This window comes from Dipodomys ordii, unplaced genomic scaffold, assembly GCF_000151885.1.
Source record: "Dipodomys ordii isolate 6190 unplaced genomic scaffold, Dord_2.0 Scaffold13, whole genome shotgun sequence".
NCBI classification, from domain to species: domain Eukaryota; kingdom Metazoa; phylum Chordata; class Mammalia; order Rodentia; family Heteromyidae; genus Dipodomys; species Dipodomys ordii.
In genome coordinates, this window is record NW_012267229.1 from 21,266,755 (window position 1) to 21,284,439 (window position 17,685).

General features: G+C 40.3%; 1 protein-coding gene across 2 annotated transcripts in view; it reads right to left on the reverse strand.

Annotated features, from left to right (window-relative positions):
- Window positions 1–17,685, reverse strand: part of Ptprt (protein tyrosine phosphatase, receptor type, T) — a 718,198-nt gene that overhangs the window by 178,749 nt on the left and 521,764 nt on the right. For both annotated transcript variants that reach the window (XM_013010741.1, XM_013010740.1), the window contains exon 12: window positions 6,038–6,074. In XM_013010741.1, coding sequence (XP_012866195.1) covers window positions 6,038–6,074 — 37 coding nt within the window. The remainder of the gene's footprint in view (window positions 1–6,037; window positions 6,075–17,685) is intronic.

A 17,685-nucleotide genomic window follows, 5' to 3' on the forward strand; every position in this document is an offset into this window, starting at 1 on the left:
TGCAATGCTTGGTAAGAAATGTACGCATTATCCTGCCCATGCAATTGTAACCCCTCTGTACAGTATGTTCACAAATAAAATAAAATTAAAAAAAAAAAAGACCCTCTCTCTGGAGAATGGCTGCGTATTGTCCCTGTCAGTTCCTACAGGAGTGTGTGTCTATTGTGGAGAGAGGAGAGAAAGACACGGATGGAATGACTTACCCCAGGTTTGGCCCATGTTAAAAGAAGGGTGTGTTTATGCAAGACTATTCATTGCCTCTTAGCTACACAGGAGGTTGAGGATAGCTGTTTGGAGCTAGACCAGGCATACAAATCTGAGATACTCTTTTCTCCAGTTAACCAGCAAAAAGCTGGAGGGGAAGGTGGTTTAAGTGATAGAGCACCACCCTTGATTAAAAAGCCAAATGAGAGCAGAAAGCCATGAGTTCAAGCCCCAGTACCAGCATGCACATGAAAACACACACACATGCACACATGCATGCACATACATACACATACACTCACATACACATACACTGCCCACACCTCTTGCTGGTTGAACTGGAACAATGGTTTTACTCCTTTACTACCACTGTGTGATGGGTGTCACTGGCCCCTTCTCTTATACTTCATTATTCTAGAGTTCAGCTTTCAGCACCTATTCCAAGGGGGCCACTTTAATGGGATCATTAGAGAGTGTTTACTAGATTAAAACTCTGGATGTCTTCTGCAAAGCAACTCTGCAAATGGCTTTATGGGTTTCCGGATTTATTTTGTCTCAATGACTCGGCTCAGTTTGCAAATCAAATCAAAGCTGATTTTTCTAACTGCCACTCCTGTGCACCCAGCAGGAGTCTACAGCGCCAGCTGTGTTTGCTTGAAGGCTGGCACCAGAGGTGGGAATGCTGCTGCCTACTGGTGGCCAGGGGGGTTGTAACTAATGGCTGTATGGCAAGCAAGCAAACAAGCAGGTAGCTGCTTGACCTGGTTCAAGGAAGGAGCAGGGGTGAGGACGGCAGATAAAAGAACTCAAATTTTACTTCCTGAAAGGAGAGAAGGCAGACAGGACTATGTAGTCTTAAGGATTGATGGACAGAAATAAGAAGGGAAAGTAGTGACTAGAGGTGCTTTTTTGGTAGTGGGTATTATAGATTACAAGTTGATGCCTTGTCCTAGTTTTACTCCTCTCTTCCAAAAGAACAGTCCTGATGTATAGCTTTCATTTGAAAAAAAAAGTGGCTATGGAAGAATAATGACCTGTTAGTCTTCTATCCATCCATCTGTCCACTGATCCAGGATAGCATCCATCCATCTATCCATCCATCTATCTACCCATCCACTTATCTACCCATCCATCCATCTACCCATCCATCAACCTGCACATCCATTTGTATCATTTGCCCATTTGTTCATTCCACACATTTATTTTATTGAGTGCCAACTTGTGCTAAGATATAGGGACAGTGCTCGGAATGACCAAAATCCTTGCATTTACATCACCTAGAGTCTGGCAGGGAGATAAAACTTAAAAATACAGACAAACACAGAAATGCATGTTGGCAAGTTAGATGAGTGTTGTGAAGGAAAACAAAGGGTATAATGAGAGTGAAAAATGGGGGCATACATTATTAGATTGGAGGTCTGAATGGTCTTTCATAGATAGTAAGGTTGAAACTGAAGCCTGAAAGATGTTTTTCTCTTAAGAAAGATGTTATATATGGCGGATTCTGAGGCTCAAAGCTGTACAATGTAGTTGAAGAACAGAAAGGGGTCCAGTGGGGCTGGAATGTAGTAAATATGAAGAAAGAAGCCTGGAAGGGCCTGGATGGTCAGAAAGGAGCAGATGTACTATCGGGAGGAGTGGTGGAGGCGGGGATTATGGATAAGATAACGGGAAGAGAAGAATGTATGGAGGGGGAGAAGAGAATCATGGGTAAGTAGAGTAGATCTGGGTGGAACTTGACATTGGTTTCTTCAAGAACAACTGAATGGCAGGGGTCTAGAATGGGGCAACTAGTTCAGATGCTATTTTTCTTGTTAGCCTACCCTGCCCTAGGCAGGGCACTGACTCATCTCCTTTAGAAGCTGTAGCGTTGAGTGTTTCCTACCAGATGGGATGATGCTTCTCAAAGGAAGGATGGTTTTAGCTCCTTGAGCTCCAGCACCTCCAGATTCTCACTCCACACACTGTACTTTCCCAAGAATCACTTTTGAGTATATTCAGTCCATATGTCCAACCTGAGCCCCTCTAGCTCTTTCCAAATGGAGAATCCACCCTACTCAATGGTGTCCTGACTTGCCTTTATCATGGTTCCTAGTGTATCTGCACAAAGAGGACCTAAAGTTTAAATGGATCCCTTAAGCTCCCTGATTTTCTACTGCTTTCCTTTCAAAGTCCAAATCATAGTTTTAAGTCTAAATAAAGTAAAACATAAGGTTTGTTTACCTACTGGGTACAATGTTCTCTCTCCAGTTGTGAGCATGACTATTTCCCAGGATGAGACAATGCCAGTAAAAGGGCTTTGAGATGATCCTTTTAGCTCTTGGATTTGAGGCAATTCCACAAACATTTTGCTACTCCCTCCATCCAAGGGTATAGTAACCCTCTTATGCAGTAAGTAATATGGTAGGCTGAAACAGGACTCATTCCTTTTACTATCCAGATACCAGCGTGAGCAGCAGACCATGTGTGTTCAAAGTTGTTTTATGAACAGACAAAGATCCCTGTAAATATGATGCAGGGAAGTTTCCAAGAGATCAAGTAAAATCTGCAGGGTCTCTGAGCTTTACTATTACAAGAGACTGGGTCTAAATGCACTTACTCATGTGGGCAAATATGTTTTACTTATCAGCTGTGGGGAAAAAAATGTCCTTCCATGGTAAATCTGATTGAGAAACTGGAGAGGGGTAGAGATGAAGTAGCCTTTCCGCAGAGCTCTTCTCAGCAGACGGTTCCTGTCCCAGGAATCCTGGCCCTTCCTGTGACCAAAATCACGATGAGTCAGTCAGCATCCAATGCTTTATGACTGTAGGGAGTTTCAGAATGGCTCTGAGGCTGCCCACCCAGAACCTGATGTAAAGGGACAGCCATTGTATTTTCACATTGCCCACTATCACTTCAACATACCATGTCTCCTACAGCTTCTACCAGAAAACAAGAGTCAAATGGGAATCTCTGCCCCGGCTCTGTGGCCCTCTCTGACAGAATGATTTCCATTTCTTGCACACCTAAACATCTACTGGAATTACACCTTGGGTGATGCATAGTCCAATTACACTGGTTGTCACATGAACATTGCTTCTATCTGCACAGGTCCTGGTAGGTACTGAATTTTGCCGACCCCCTCTCCAAATTCTTTTTTTTTTTTTTTTTGGCCAGGGCTGGAATTTGAATTGAGGGCCTCAAGCTTGCTTAGCTTATTTGCTTGGTTAGTGTATTACCACTTGAGCCACGGCTCTAGTCCTGCTTTTTGTCAGTTACTTTGGGGATGGAGTCTTGCAGACTGCCTAACCTTGCCTCCAAATGTGATCCTTCACATCTTAGCCTCTTGAATAGCTAAGATTACAAATGTGAGTCAGTGGTGCTCAGTTACATCATTCTATACCTTGAAATATAGCCCGATTTGATGAAAAGAGTATAATTATGATTAGTTAAGTCAGGATGAAGTCCTATTAGTGTAGGGGTAAGCCCTTAATCTAAAATGGACAGCATCCTTATAAAAGAGGTGAATTTGGACACAAACTTATTGTAAACCCTTTTTTATGGGGGGGTTTGGTCGTGGGGCCTGAACTCTGGGCCTGGGCTCTGTTCCTCAGCTCTTCAGCTCATGGCTAGCCCTCTACCACTGGAGTCACAGTGCCAATTTCGGCTTTTTTCTTTTTGGTTTGTGGTGCTGAGGAATCGAACCCAGGGCCTCATGCATGCAAGGCAAGCGCTCTACCACTGAGCCACCTTCCCAGCCCCTGGTACAAATTTATATACAAGGACAATGTCATGTGAAGAGAAGGCAGAGAACTGAGTAATGCTTCTGTGAGCCAAAGAATGCCAAGATGTCCAGCAGCTCTGAGAAATACATGGAACAAATTCTTTCCCACAGTCCTCACCAGGAGTCAATCCAAGGGACTTGACTGTAGCCTTCTGATCTCTCCAAAACTTCCGACACAATGAGTTTTTATTGCTGAAGTCATTGAGTTTGTAGGGCTTTGTTACAGTGGCTTTGGGAAGTTTGCAATCCACCTGACCAGGCAGCACTAAATGGGAACCAAGTGAGTGGCTAATGTCATGGATGCCAGGTTTGGGGGTCAAGTCATAATGACCCTGAATGAGTAGCTGGGGCTGTTCTAGCTGATCACCACTGATCACACTGGCCAGCCCTTGTCTAGAGTGAAACACCGCTGAGGAGCTAGAGCATCTCTCCATGGGGACATTGTTTCCCTCTGTTTCCATTCCACTCTGGCTTCCTGTTGAAGTGGGATGCTGCAGACACCCAGTTATCCTGATTGTTGTCTCCAGCCCCAGGCCTACACAATTGATGGTCTTCTCCCTTCGACATTATCCATTTTCCTCAGTGGAAAAGTCTGCCAAAGCCTGTGATTTGCGTCATTTTGTCTGCAGGCCATCAATTCTCCTTGCCTCGTGAAGAGTGTTTTATCTTTTTCCATCCGGTCGTCTGAGTTCCAGGGAGGGAACAGGCCAGCCTCAACAACTTACGAGCTTCTCATCACAGTGAGTCGTATTGTTTAGATCCTCTCCTTCCACGTCCATCTTCCCCTTGGTGCCTACATATTTAGCTGATGTTTTTAGAGTTAAAAAGTCATGGGTGGTAGATTTTTGTGCATGCTTTGTCAACTAACTATAGATAGTCTTCTCTCCCTCTTTCTCTGCCTGTCTCTGTCTCTCTCCTACTCCCTCTCTCTCCCCCCCCCTCTCTCTCTGGCTGTCCCTGTCTCTCTTTCTCTGTGTGTCTCACTCTCTTTGTCTTTTACTCATATGTATATATGTTTTGCTCAGTTATTCATGTGCATATGTCTATATATTCACAGACATATCCGTACAAACCCGAGTACTGCCCTTGTGTATAGTTTATTATCTATGATTATATGTATATTAATATTTATAAGTTTATAAATCCTTAGAAGCAATCCATGAAATTATGTGTGTTGGTGAATAAATACAGAAAACAGAAGCCAGTGTTGTTTTGTAAGAAGGGGAAGGTGGTTGCTGAAAAATATCAATTCTATAACAAAAAGATAAACCCGATTTCTAACTATTCAACCTTGTAATAGGTTAAATGATAACAAACCATTCATTGATTTTGTTTTTTTAAAAAGAGTAATAAACAGAAACATGTAGCAATTGAAAGAGCCAGGCAATTCAATTATAATTAGGAAAACAAAAGTGATGAGCCTGAACAATGCTGCCTTCGTTTTTTTTGGGGGGGGGGGAGGGAGGATAAGTGTTGAAAATACCAATGATAGAACAATGCAGTGTTTATTTCCTCATTACTAAAGGCACCAACACTAATCACCTCATATATGAAACCCATGTACCAATTGAATAAGGTACAAAGCCCAAGCGATGGGACTAATAGGCATGCTTCAAGAAAAACATCCACATCAACATAGAACTGAGTATAATGAAAATGGGTAGCAGAATACTCTTGGAGAGTTTATATTCATCAGTCCATTGACTAACATACAAGACCATCCATCATCCATGCAACTATGCATGCATGCATGCATGTACCCATCTGTTCATGCATCCACGCATGCATGCATCCATCCATGAATCTATGCATCCAGGTATCCATCCATGCATCCAACCATCCATCCACTACTCTCTCTATCCACTCATCCAGTGAATAGATTTTGAGCTCTTATGCTTTAGGCATCTGTGATACTACATAGGATGTATAACTTAGATGTAGAGACCCCAATGAAAATGACAGTGTCTCTTGATTTTAGACATGACTGCCAGAAGTTTTGCTGTGGGGCTGAAGGGAAATATTTATATTGTTGAAGAAGGGCTAAAGACAGACAACTATGTGTCAACATACCTTTTGTAGCCAGACGAACACAGTTGATTTTGGTCTCCTGTGAACAACAAAAATGAGGCACAGTTAACTAGCTGTTAGTTATATAAGACTGCTATATAAAGAAAAAATGTATACATATTTATATATATGCGTGCATATTTTTTAAATTATAATTTAAAATTTGTCCTTTAGTTTTCTCCCATAGGGATAACTTTTTAATTTCATCTTTTTATTGCTTCTCAGGCTTCCTTCTCCCAGGCAGAATGACTTGATAAACATTTTAGATACTTTCCAGTACCCAAAAAGCTTAACCACTCTCAGTGCATATGTAGTGGTATCTGGTGATGTGCTTTGTACTTGGGTACATGAGTTAGCAGGTGGAGCAAGGACCTTCTTAGGAAGCCTGGCTACAAGCGGGATATGTACCTGCACAGATTGAAAGAATACTTGGCGATAGTCCAGCCTGTGTGAAATGTGTAAGAATTAGAACCGCAAAGCTCACTGTCCAAAGGTCCCCTTTCTAGGGGACCTCCCAGTCTTCATGAATGGCATTGTGTATGTGTTTGTGTGGCTACAGAATCTTTGCTGGGTGAACTCTTTAATCATTTTTGGCTGTTCCTCAACTGAGCAGGATCCTTAACTTTTTGATATTGACAAGCATGAAATGGAGTTACAGGAAAGCATGCTTGGGAAGCGAGCTATCTTAGCCTACATTCCTGGGATCCATTTCCCACAGGCCCTGGAATCAATGGGAAATTCCAGTTGGCCAAATAATGTCCCTAACAATAGTGGGAATGTAATGTGGTGTTGCAAGTAAAAGGAAATAAAGAATGGAAAGGTATGAGACATCAAGCCCTAAACTTCCCCAGACTCTGGTGCTGCTAGTAGCACACTTGCTCATAAGGAGCCGATGTGTCTGAGTGTTCCTTGGGATAGAAAAGGTTACAGCCATAAAACCCATCAACTTCAGAAAAACAACAAAAGCTTATTTTCTGCTCAAACTTCATGCATGCCCAATATGTTTGTGTGTCTCTGTATCTGGAGAGGTGAGGGCTAAAGTTAAGGAATATGCTAAACTCTTAATCACTCAAAGACCAAGACTGTTAAGTTTAACTCAGAGAGTGAGAATGCAAAGAGTCAGGCTTTGGCAATCAAATGCTTTGAATCATAAGCCACGCTTTCACTTCTATTCCTGTTTCATTGGTTAGAACCAGTCACTTGACTGTACCATGTTTGGTGCACCTAGAAGCCAAGAGGAAATTGTAATGTTAACAGCAGAGTCTACTTTATTCATGCATACCTCTGGAAGCTAGAAAATGTTACCTCTATTGAGCCCAACTACTGAGCTCCCCACAGGTACCTCAGTGGTTCTGATTCTAATTCCTATCTGCATAGAAAGTCTTCCCCTGCTTGCATACTGAATTGGCGATAAAAATCTTAAGAACTTTCCTGCCTGGGATGGTTTTGAACCACTATCCTCAGATCTCAGCCTCCTGAGTAGCTTGGATTACTGGTCTGAGCCACTGGTTACTTTTTCTTTAAAAAAATTTATTTTATTGTAAAGATGCTGTACAGAGGGGTTACAGTTACATGAGTAAGGCAAAGAGCACATTTCTTGTAGAGCATTGAGTGAGGGAGGTGGGGAAGGAAGGGATAATGGGAGAACAACAAGGGAGGGGTTAACAATGCTACTTTGTTTTTCTTAATGTACAGAAGCAGGAGAGGAAGCTGGAGTCTCCATGTGGTCCATTGCAATCACGATTGCTTAGACTACCAATGTTTTCCTATCCCAGCCAACATCCTAGCTCAAGTACAGAATCAGATTTGCCATTCTGAGTACGGCAATTTCATGTGTGAAAAATAAATTTTGACTGATTTGATTTCTTCAGTCACCAATCATATGCTCTACCACTTGCAGACTTTTTGAATTTTTTCTCCCTCTAATTTCATCCAGATCACTAATATAATGGCAATGGTGGAGTCTTGAGACATACACTAGAATTTTTCCTCTAGGTTAACATCAGAATTTTTGAACTAACTAGAAAGCAATCATCTTGGTTGCTTGTGCATTCAGCTCTCCTCCAGTGCTCAATTGCTTATGGCATCCATTTTTCCACAACAGTAGCTTGAGAAGAGGGTCAAATTCATTTCAGACGCTGATACTCTGTCTTTTTCCTTTTTCCCCCCACTAATCTACCAGTCTAAGAACTCTTTAAAGAGACAAAGTTGGGTCAGCATGGCTTGTTCTTAGGAACAAGTATTTCTTTTTGTTCTGTTTGCATGATGAAATAATTGCTTCATTTTCTAAAACAGAAAATTCAGAAACATTAAAAAATACAAAAAAATCATGTTTCAAAAATATGAAGCATTCATGTGAGAGGTTCATATGAAATTGGAACCGTGTTTCATTTCAAAGCAAAAGGTTTCTGTAAAAGAAAACTCTCCAGGGCTGGGAAGGTGGCTCAGTGGTAGAGTGCTTGCCTCACATGCATGAAGCCCTGGGTTATTCCTCAGCACCACAAAAGCAGAAAAAAAGCCAGCAGTGGCTTGTGGCTCAAGTAGTAGGGTGATAGCCTTGAGCTGAAAAGCTGAGGGACAGTGCCCAGGCCCAGAGTTCAGCCCCCACGACCGACCTCACCCTCCCCAAGAAAAGAAAAAAAAAGAAAACTCTCCAGATGATGGGAAGAAAAATTAAAATAAGGCACATATATAGGAGAACTCCCTAAATGTGATGCTCCCTCCAAATTTGTTATAAATAAGTTTAAATTGGCAAATAATGGTAAAAGTGAACAAACTAGGGCTTTTTCTTTATGCTTGAAAAAAGAAATTCTTATACTCTGGTTGGATTCCCTTCCTTTGGTTCCTATCTTCAATTAACCAGCCAGAAGTGGAGATGTGGCTCAAGAAATAGAGCATCTATCTCTATCTCTCTTTATATATCTTCTATCTCTATCTATCTTTACTTCTATTATACTAAGTCTTAATAAAAGTCTCACAGTTCATTTGAAGTATCACATGCCTACAGACAAGAATACTAATCTTCAATACACTTTGACCAGCACCCAGATCAAAACATGGAATATTGTCAAAATCTTGGAAATTTCTTCTAGGCTCCTTCCTCCCTGCAAAAGGGAACCCTATAGGAATGTTCTCTTCAAATTGCATTCTCATTGACAAAAATGCTGGATACCCAAAGTGTTTTATTCTACTGCCATTGTTTTTTTTTTGCTCATTGTGTCTTCAAGAATCCCTATAAGTATGTTTTCTACAGGTTCATGCAGGAAAACAAACCATTTTGTAACACTATCACCTGTCTCCTCCTTCACTGTCTCCTTCTTCCCTTTTGTACTAGGGATTGAATTCAAGCATGTGAAGCAGGGTAGTATACTCCTTGTCCACATCTCCAGTTCTTTTGCTCTCAACATTTTTAGATAGGGTCTTAAGCCAACTTTCCCAGGATTGACCTTGACACACCATCCTGATCCTTGCTTCACCCCTTCCTGAGCAGTTTACTCTACAGGTGTGCTCTAGAATGCCCAGGCTCGTCCCTCAACACTGACTAAAGTCTGTTTTCTATAATCAAGAGTGCATGTCTGATTATGCTGAAGCTTCCTGACTCTCACAAACATGACACTGGCATGTTTACTTTCTCCTCAGCTCCTGACAGCTTCAATTCCAGAAGAGATTTGTCTTTGTTGGTTAGAATTAGGCATAGAATAACAAAGCCTTGAGTTATTCTCTTGACCTTCTGGGTGATTGAATTGTCAGCGAGCAAAAGAGGGAGGTGCTGGCTATTGTGAATTCTATCAAATGGACAGTCTGACCAGTATGCATATGTCTAAGGTCACGACTCTGATCAATAAGCAGGAAATTAGAACTTGCCTTGTGCTCAGATTGTAAAAGAATTTGTGAAAAGGAAAAAAAAGGTATGTTTTCTGTTCCCCTTTATAGTGTACTAATAGATCTATGATACGTGATAATATAATAACATATCACTTCACTTTATCATCACCTCAAAACCATTTACTTTCTGCTTCCCACTTCACTTGTGAAAATCTTCACACAGATATATCACCTTACTATTGTGCCTTTTTTGAGACTTAATTCTGTTCTAGGCTCTGCTGGTGCTGTGCAAGATCAAGCGAGTCACAGGCCCTCTCTAGGGTTCAATTCTTTCATCAATCAGTTGGCAGAGAAAGAGGTAGAGAAAGCCATTTTGGTAGAGAAGGCAGGGTATTCAAAGGCTGTTTTTAAATGCTGATACTTCTCTCAGTTATTGCCAACATTATATTGCTTTTACAGTATTCTGCCTTCTTAATTCCACTTCACTTCTTAACTTTACCTCATGCAAATAGTTTTCAAGGTATCAGCTGCCTTATTTACAAGAATGCCTCATACCTGAATCTACTTTTAACCTCCATTTTAGAGTAAGCCAAGTCTGACTTATTCCATAATCCAGCCATTCATCCTTCAACTATTGAATGAAATTGCAGGATATTCTTCAGGGGGAGAGCTCACAATGTTAAATGTGCAAGGCATCAAGTATTTCTATAGCTGATGTCTATCATCCAGGATGAGTTAGGTTAAATTGTATTGCAATGTAATCAAGAGTCCTAGGGACTCAGCAAATACTTGCAATTTTTGCTCAACTGTCCCATTGGATTATCGATTAAAGAGGAGCAGGATCAGTTATGATCCCACAGTTTTCAAATAGTCCTCAGGGTAGCTTTTCTGCAGCCTGACTCTCTGGGACTTTTCCTTGCATTGCACTGATCCCTAAGCTGTTGTCTGTCCTCAGTGGGACTCATTCACTTATCATGTTCCAATCCCTGAAAGAATATCTAAGGGGGTATAAGGAGGGGCTATCTGCTTTCCAAAAATTACCCTCTTTGCATATCTTATGTATTTCCATTAAAAAAAATCTGGTAGCATTGGGTTTTGAACTCAGAGCCAAACAAAAACAAAACCCTTGGAACCCTTACTCATTTGCCATGATACAAAAACATCATCCATTAAAATACTGGCCTCCCTGATCCTGTGGAAATAGAGTGTGTTTGTGAATTCTGGAAGCTGTATTAAATCTATGAAATAAAAAAGGAAGGGATTTAATAAAGTTACTATACCAAAAAAACCCTCATAAAATGAAAAACAAAATATTACGGCTGATGGACGTTTACCACATTATGAAAACAATCACACAAAAGCAGAAAACAAAAGTAATCCAATACTTCAAAATGAATTAAATATCCTGGGGAGGGGAAAAGCCATTTTGGTAAATGCACAAGTTAAAAATGAAAACGGACAAACAATTCAGGGAGATGAAAAGAAAGTTGATTTATTTCAGGAAAGAAAGAATAAACCAAAATTGTCTTAGAAAGAGTGAGCTACAAGATGCCCAAAGGAACCATTTAATAAAAGGTGATGTTGAACATTTTTGGAAGCGTTTTTTTAGCCATTTGTACTCTGAGAATTGTCTGTTTAATACTCTTGTTCATTTATTAGATTGTCTGTTCTTTTGCTAGCTAACTTTTTGAGTTATTTGGATATTAACCCTTTATCTGATGCGAAGCTGATACAAGGGTGAATGTGCATGTCACAGCACCATGTACAAGAGTTAAATTGTGGGATCACCATAGGTGCCCCCCAAACAATGAATGAACAGAGAAAAGATGGTATACGCACATAAGGAAGTATTATTCAGCCATAAAAAAGAGCAAAATTCTACTGTTTGCAGGAAAACAGATACAACTGGAGACAGCTCACAAAGCCAAATATTGCATTGTTTGCTCATAAGTGGACCTGGGTCTAATATGGTGATGAGGATGATAATGGGACATGGATGTAAAGGGGAAACGATGAGAGGGAGGGGAAGCCAGGGAGGGAGAAGGGGTAAAAGATGGTAAAAAGATTGAAGAGGTTCAAAGTATTTTATGTATAAAAGTAGCATAAAGAAATCCACCAAATACTGTTTGAAAGTAGAGAGGAACAAAAGGGGTGAGGGGAATATAACACAGAAGGTAAACTTGTTCAAAGTACACTGCACGCACTTACAGAATTGTTACAGTGTAACTCTCTGGTACTGTTAATGACTGACGATGATGAAGATAAAACAAATTAAAATGGACTAAAGATCTAAGCATAAGATCTGAAACTCTGCAACTACGAGAAGAAAAATAAAACAAGAGAAACACATGAAGGTACCCAGTGTAGGCACTGATTTTATTTTGATATATCCCTCAAACACAAGAAACAAAAGCAAAAATAGACAACTGGGATTATGTAAAACGTAGAACTTCTACACAGCTAAGGAAACAAGAGACTAAATAAACAGCTTAGCAAATGGGAGAAAAACATGGCCACCTATTCAACTAACAAATGATTGGCATCTAGAATATATAAAGAAATTTGAAAAAAAATTAAGGAGAAAATTCAACTTAAAATTAGACACATGGTTGAAATGGATACTTCTCATAAGAAGAAAAAGAAATGAGTCAATAAATATAAAGCCTGCTCAATATCATTAACCATCAGGAAATAAAAAATCACAGCAACAAGGGATATGTCATCTTATCCCAATTAGAAGGTCTGTTATTTCAAAATGCCAGAAAGGCTGAGGAGGGAAAACATTAATACATACAGGCAGTGGAAATGTAAATGAGTAATAGACGCTGTGAGGAACCTTGTGGAAGCTCCTCAGAAACCTGAAACATAGATCAGCCATGTACTCCAGCTGTGGGCTTCCAGGTATATCCAAAGGAAAAGGATTCAGCCTACATTCCAAGGAGATGCAAGCAAGCCCATGTTTCTTGTGGCACTACTCAAAATGGACAAGGCACAGACTCAGCTTACTTACCTGTCCAGCAACAAATGAGTGGAACAGGATAATATGATAGATAGATAGATGGATAGACAGACAGACAGACAGACAGACAGATAGATAGACAGATTCCACATTGTATATATAATGGAGAAGTATTCAGCCATAATGAAGAATGAAATGAAATTCTTCACCCCACAGCAAATACAACTTGAGGTTGTTACATGAAGAGAAATGCCAGGTCCTTAGAGATAGATTTGTTCTCTTCCACAGGGAAGTTAATTTGAATGTGTAACAGTGATATCTAGAGTCTAAGAAAGGTGTGGGGGGAGGGCAAAGGAGAGTCAAACATTGGGTACCAAGATATAGAAGTAATAGGTTCTGGTACTCCGTAGCACAGTGGGGAGACTATAGCTCAGAATTAATTATTATATATTTTGGGAGGATCTAGAAGAGGGAAACTCAAAGTCTCTAACTGTAAAGCAATGGTAAGGAGAGGAAAAGGCTAATTAGCCTGATTTCATCAGTGCATACTGGATGTGTGTGTTAAAATATTAGGCTGAACCCCACTAATGTGTATAATTGATCTATGTTAATTAAAAGAGGATTTTAAAGGGACTGATGGCAAGCATTTAATAAACTTAATTGCAAATGTAGGGCTCAGATAAGGGCATGGTTGAAAGCAGACCAGACAAATGTCATTATTTTCTGACAATGCAGAAATAGTGTAACTCAAGATGAGAGAGTAGAAGAGGGGAAAGAGGAGGGGAAGATGATTCACTGCTGTAAGACAACAGGTGAAAACTAATGTACACCATTAAAACAAGCCAGCACACAGCCAAAGGCTGGGCAAGGAGAGACAAGATTCAAAGAAAAAAAGGTAACGACTAGAACAACAACAAAAAACCCTTCTCTCATAAATACCAAGTGCAATTTTAAATTAAGAGTTACCAAAGCACAGAAGCAAATATTATAAAATTGATATGATCAATTATGATATTAAATATAGATGATGGAGTCGAAAGCCAGCACACCAGTCTATTGAATTAGTGAATGGATTTAGATTGCAGAATTAAGTTAAAAAGATTTCAGATTGGTTCACAAATCAAAACTCAAACACCTTCTGGTTATAAAGCCATACCTACAGCAACGTTAGAAAGAAAAGAATGTTAGAAATGTCAAGAAAGAAAGAAAGTAGACAAATAAGAGACATGGAAAGCAGTGGTAGTTTCCTGATCTCATATAAGAATTCATCTAAAAGAAGCTGTGTGTGTATGTGTATTCTGGTCCTGGAGCTTTCACTCAGGACTTGTCAAGTACAGTGTACTTGAGTCACAGCTCTACTTCCAGCTTTTAGTAGTTAATGGGAAATAAGAAACTCATGTGTTTTCCTGCCCAAGCTGACTTTGAACCACAATCCTCAGATTTCAGCCTCCTGAGTATCTAGGATTACAGGCATGAGCCATTAGCGCCCAGCAGTGAGGGACTTTTTAATGCTAAGACTTACACTTAACAAACTGTAGAATAGTTATGGATATCTATGCACCAAAAGCCACAATAATTTATGTACGAAGTCAATCAATAGTGGCCACGTATACAATCAATAATCAGCCAGTGGATGCGATGGTATCAAAGTCTTATTTACAACAGCCACAAAGACCAAGTATTTCATGAAAAACCAAGCAGAAGTTTCCAAAGTCTGTCACCAAGAAAACAAGCATTCCCAAAAGACACAAAAATAGATTTGCCCAAATATATAGACCTTAGTCTCAGATAAGATACTTAAATGTCTTAAACAGATGAGTTCATCTTAATTAATGCATAAATTTATTGTAAACCCAGTAAAATTACTAACAGACTTTTTATGGAGCTGCATAAGTGGACATTAAAATTTATATGATGAGATGAGCATGTAAGAAGAGGTAGAAAATCACAGACAAATGAAAACCCCACTGGAGGGGGACTTTCCCTAGCTGGCGTTACTTCACAGAGCTGTGATTTCATCAAGGTGGGGCTGTATAAGCCTCTCTCTCTCTCTCTTTTTTATTAATAAAGTTTTTCTATTGTGAAAATACCATACAGGGGGGTTACATGAGCAAGGTAATGAGTACATTTCTTATCAAGCATTGTTGCCTCCTCCTTTCTTTTCCCTTACCATCTCCAATCTCTGCCCCCCCCTACTCCTGCCGACCAAAGTTGTACATCTCCTTGTTGCAATGGTTGACAGAACTACTGCAGTAGCTTTCTGACAACTCCACCTGCATGCATTCTGGACTTCCACAAGGCATTCCCTCCCTTTCATTTTCCTCATAAGATTTTTTCTTTTTTGGTGCCTATCCTTGAGCTTGAACTGGGAACTGACGCTTAGCTTTTTTCACCCAAGACTGGTACTCTACCACTTGAGCTACAGCTCCACTTTTGGCTTTTTGCTGGTTAATTGGAGATAAGAGTCTCTTGGACTTTCCTTCCTAGCCTGGCTTCAAACCATAATCCTCAGATCCCATATGTAGCTAGGATTATAGGTGTGAGCCACTGGCACCGATTATCGATAATTTTTAAATTACCAAAATCAACTCCCACCATGAATGTTTAAAACTCCCTAAGGCTTAACAATAGAATAAACACAAACCTCCAAATCTGCCCCTTGATCCTGATCCTGCTACTCAATCCATACTGCTATCCTTTCCTTCTCCTCCTTACCACCTGTCCCAGCTTTGTTGATCATAGGTTTCTTCAACATGCTGACCTTACATTAACCACTGGGCCTTTTTCTTTGCTGTTTCCCTCTGTCTAAGATGCCTTGACATCTCCAACTCCTTCCCATTCCAGTTCTGCTCTATGTCACTCCCTTAAAGATGCTTTCTCTAATGAGTCTGTTCAATGTTGCTTTTCCCTCTGTCCTCTATCATGTCATTATGTTACATTCTCACACATCACTCTATAGGAATTCTTTATGTATTTGTTAATCATCTTCCATGTTCCCCACCAGAATATAAAGTCTAGATAAGAGAAGATCTCTCTCTTCTCTCTTATCTCTGATTATATAGTACCTACACATATTAAATATGCCTTAAATAATTCATAAAACTAGGCATTCAACACACATTAGTGTTGTTTTTCATTGGTGAGTGATCTAGGGTAAATTCCTTAGTCCATCTGGGCCACAGTGATCTCACAGGTAGAAAAGGACTGACTCACTCCATGCATCTCACTAGGATGAACACAACTTTGTATCTATACTTGTAATAAAATGATCTCGATTTACTGAAATTGTCATTAAGATCATTTCGTAATCATTTTCCTTTGTTCATCAGAATAGGTTTCAGGCTTTCCTGTATGATAATATCGGAGTCCTCATTGTCCAGTCTGGTCTCCGTGTGGCTTTCTGTCCATATCCTGGAGTGAACCTGACTAAATCTCTCTGAGTGGATCACAGAGTCCTCACTCTTTGAGCTTCTGTCCAACCTTGTGTTTTGCATGATGCACCCTGTCCTGCTCCACTGCCTGCCTGGCAAATACCCACTCAGATTTAATATTCAACTCCAGTGTCACTATATCTGAAGGTTTCCCCAAGTACCTCCCCCTTTGAGCTGATAGCTGAAGGCCTGGGATTCTGCCACAGAGATTCTTGATCTAGTTTATTGCATGCATTTGTTTCCATGAATGTCTTTTTACTGGACTGTGAGTTCCCTGAGGACAAGGGCTATATCTTATTTATCTGTGTATTCCCCACTGACTACGAGCAAGCCCTTCATAAATGACTGCTGGGATATTATCATCATCATGAAGGAAGATTATCTTATAGAAAAAGGGACTCAACCTAACTAATGAAGGCAAAAGTTTACTGGGTAAACAAATACTGATGGAAGAATGGGAGAATTGGGTTTAAGCTATGGTTGTTGTTTCAGGCAAGTCATTTCCATACTGGATTTCCTTTTTCTGCTATGAGAAAGGAAATGAACCATCTACAATCCAGGCCTCCCATTCCTCAGTACCTGGGTAATGGATTAGCTGTAAGAACAACAACAACAACAAAAAACCCAAAGGCTTATCCCTTAATTGGGATGTCAGAGGTATGGCTGCTCTGGACAGCATGGAGAGGGGGGTTACACTTTCCATCACAAGCCAGGATCCCCTGGGCCTGAACCAGCCTAAACTGGAGCTGTCCTTCATATAGACCTGCACAGCTTATCTGACCTTAGTGATCCCTGCTCTCTGTAAGCAATCAGTGGAGCTGTAATTACTAATTGATGTTTGTAAAGCCTTTGAAATTCTCAGGTGACAGATGTAATCAAAGGCCAATTTATTATGATAATTGTTATTAGTACCGTTTCTCATTATTTGTTGATGTTAACGGCAGGCCAGCAGGTGTTTTAAGATTGTGCAGGGGATTGAAGTTGGCCATGTCTGGTGGAAGCAAGAGAAAAGGGAGGGTGTAGTGGGAATTTTGGGATCTTTTAGGGATGCCTGCTGCTCCCAGTCTTGCAATATTCTACAAATCCACTTAGTGGAGCTAACACTGAGCACGGAGTCTGTTAAATGTACAGAACTGATTAACTGCATTTTCTTGTAGTTCTAACACTTGATGGTACATATCAAATTATACATAATAAGGAGTTTTATCATGACATTTCCATATACACATGTAATGTTTTGGGGCCATATTGCCTTGCTCTATTGCGATTTATTGGTGACTGGCACTGGGGAGTAAAACTAAAGGCCTGGTGTTTGTTAGGCAGACACTCTGCCATTTGAGCCATGCCTTCAAGCCTGTTTTTGCATTCGTTATTTTTGAGACAGGGTTTCACTTGTTGCTTAAGACTGCCTGGGCTGTGATCTCTTCCTACTTTTG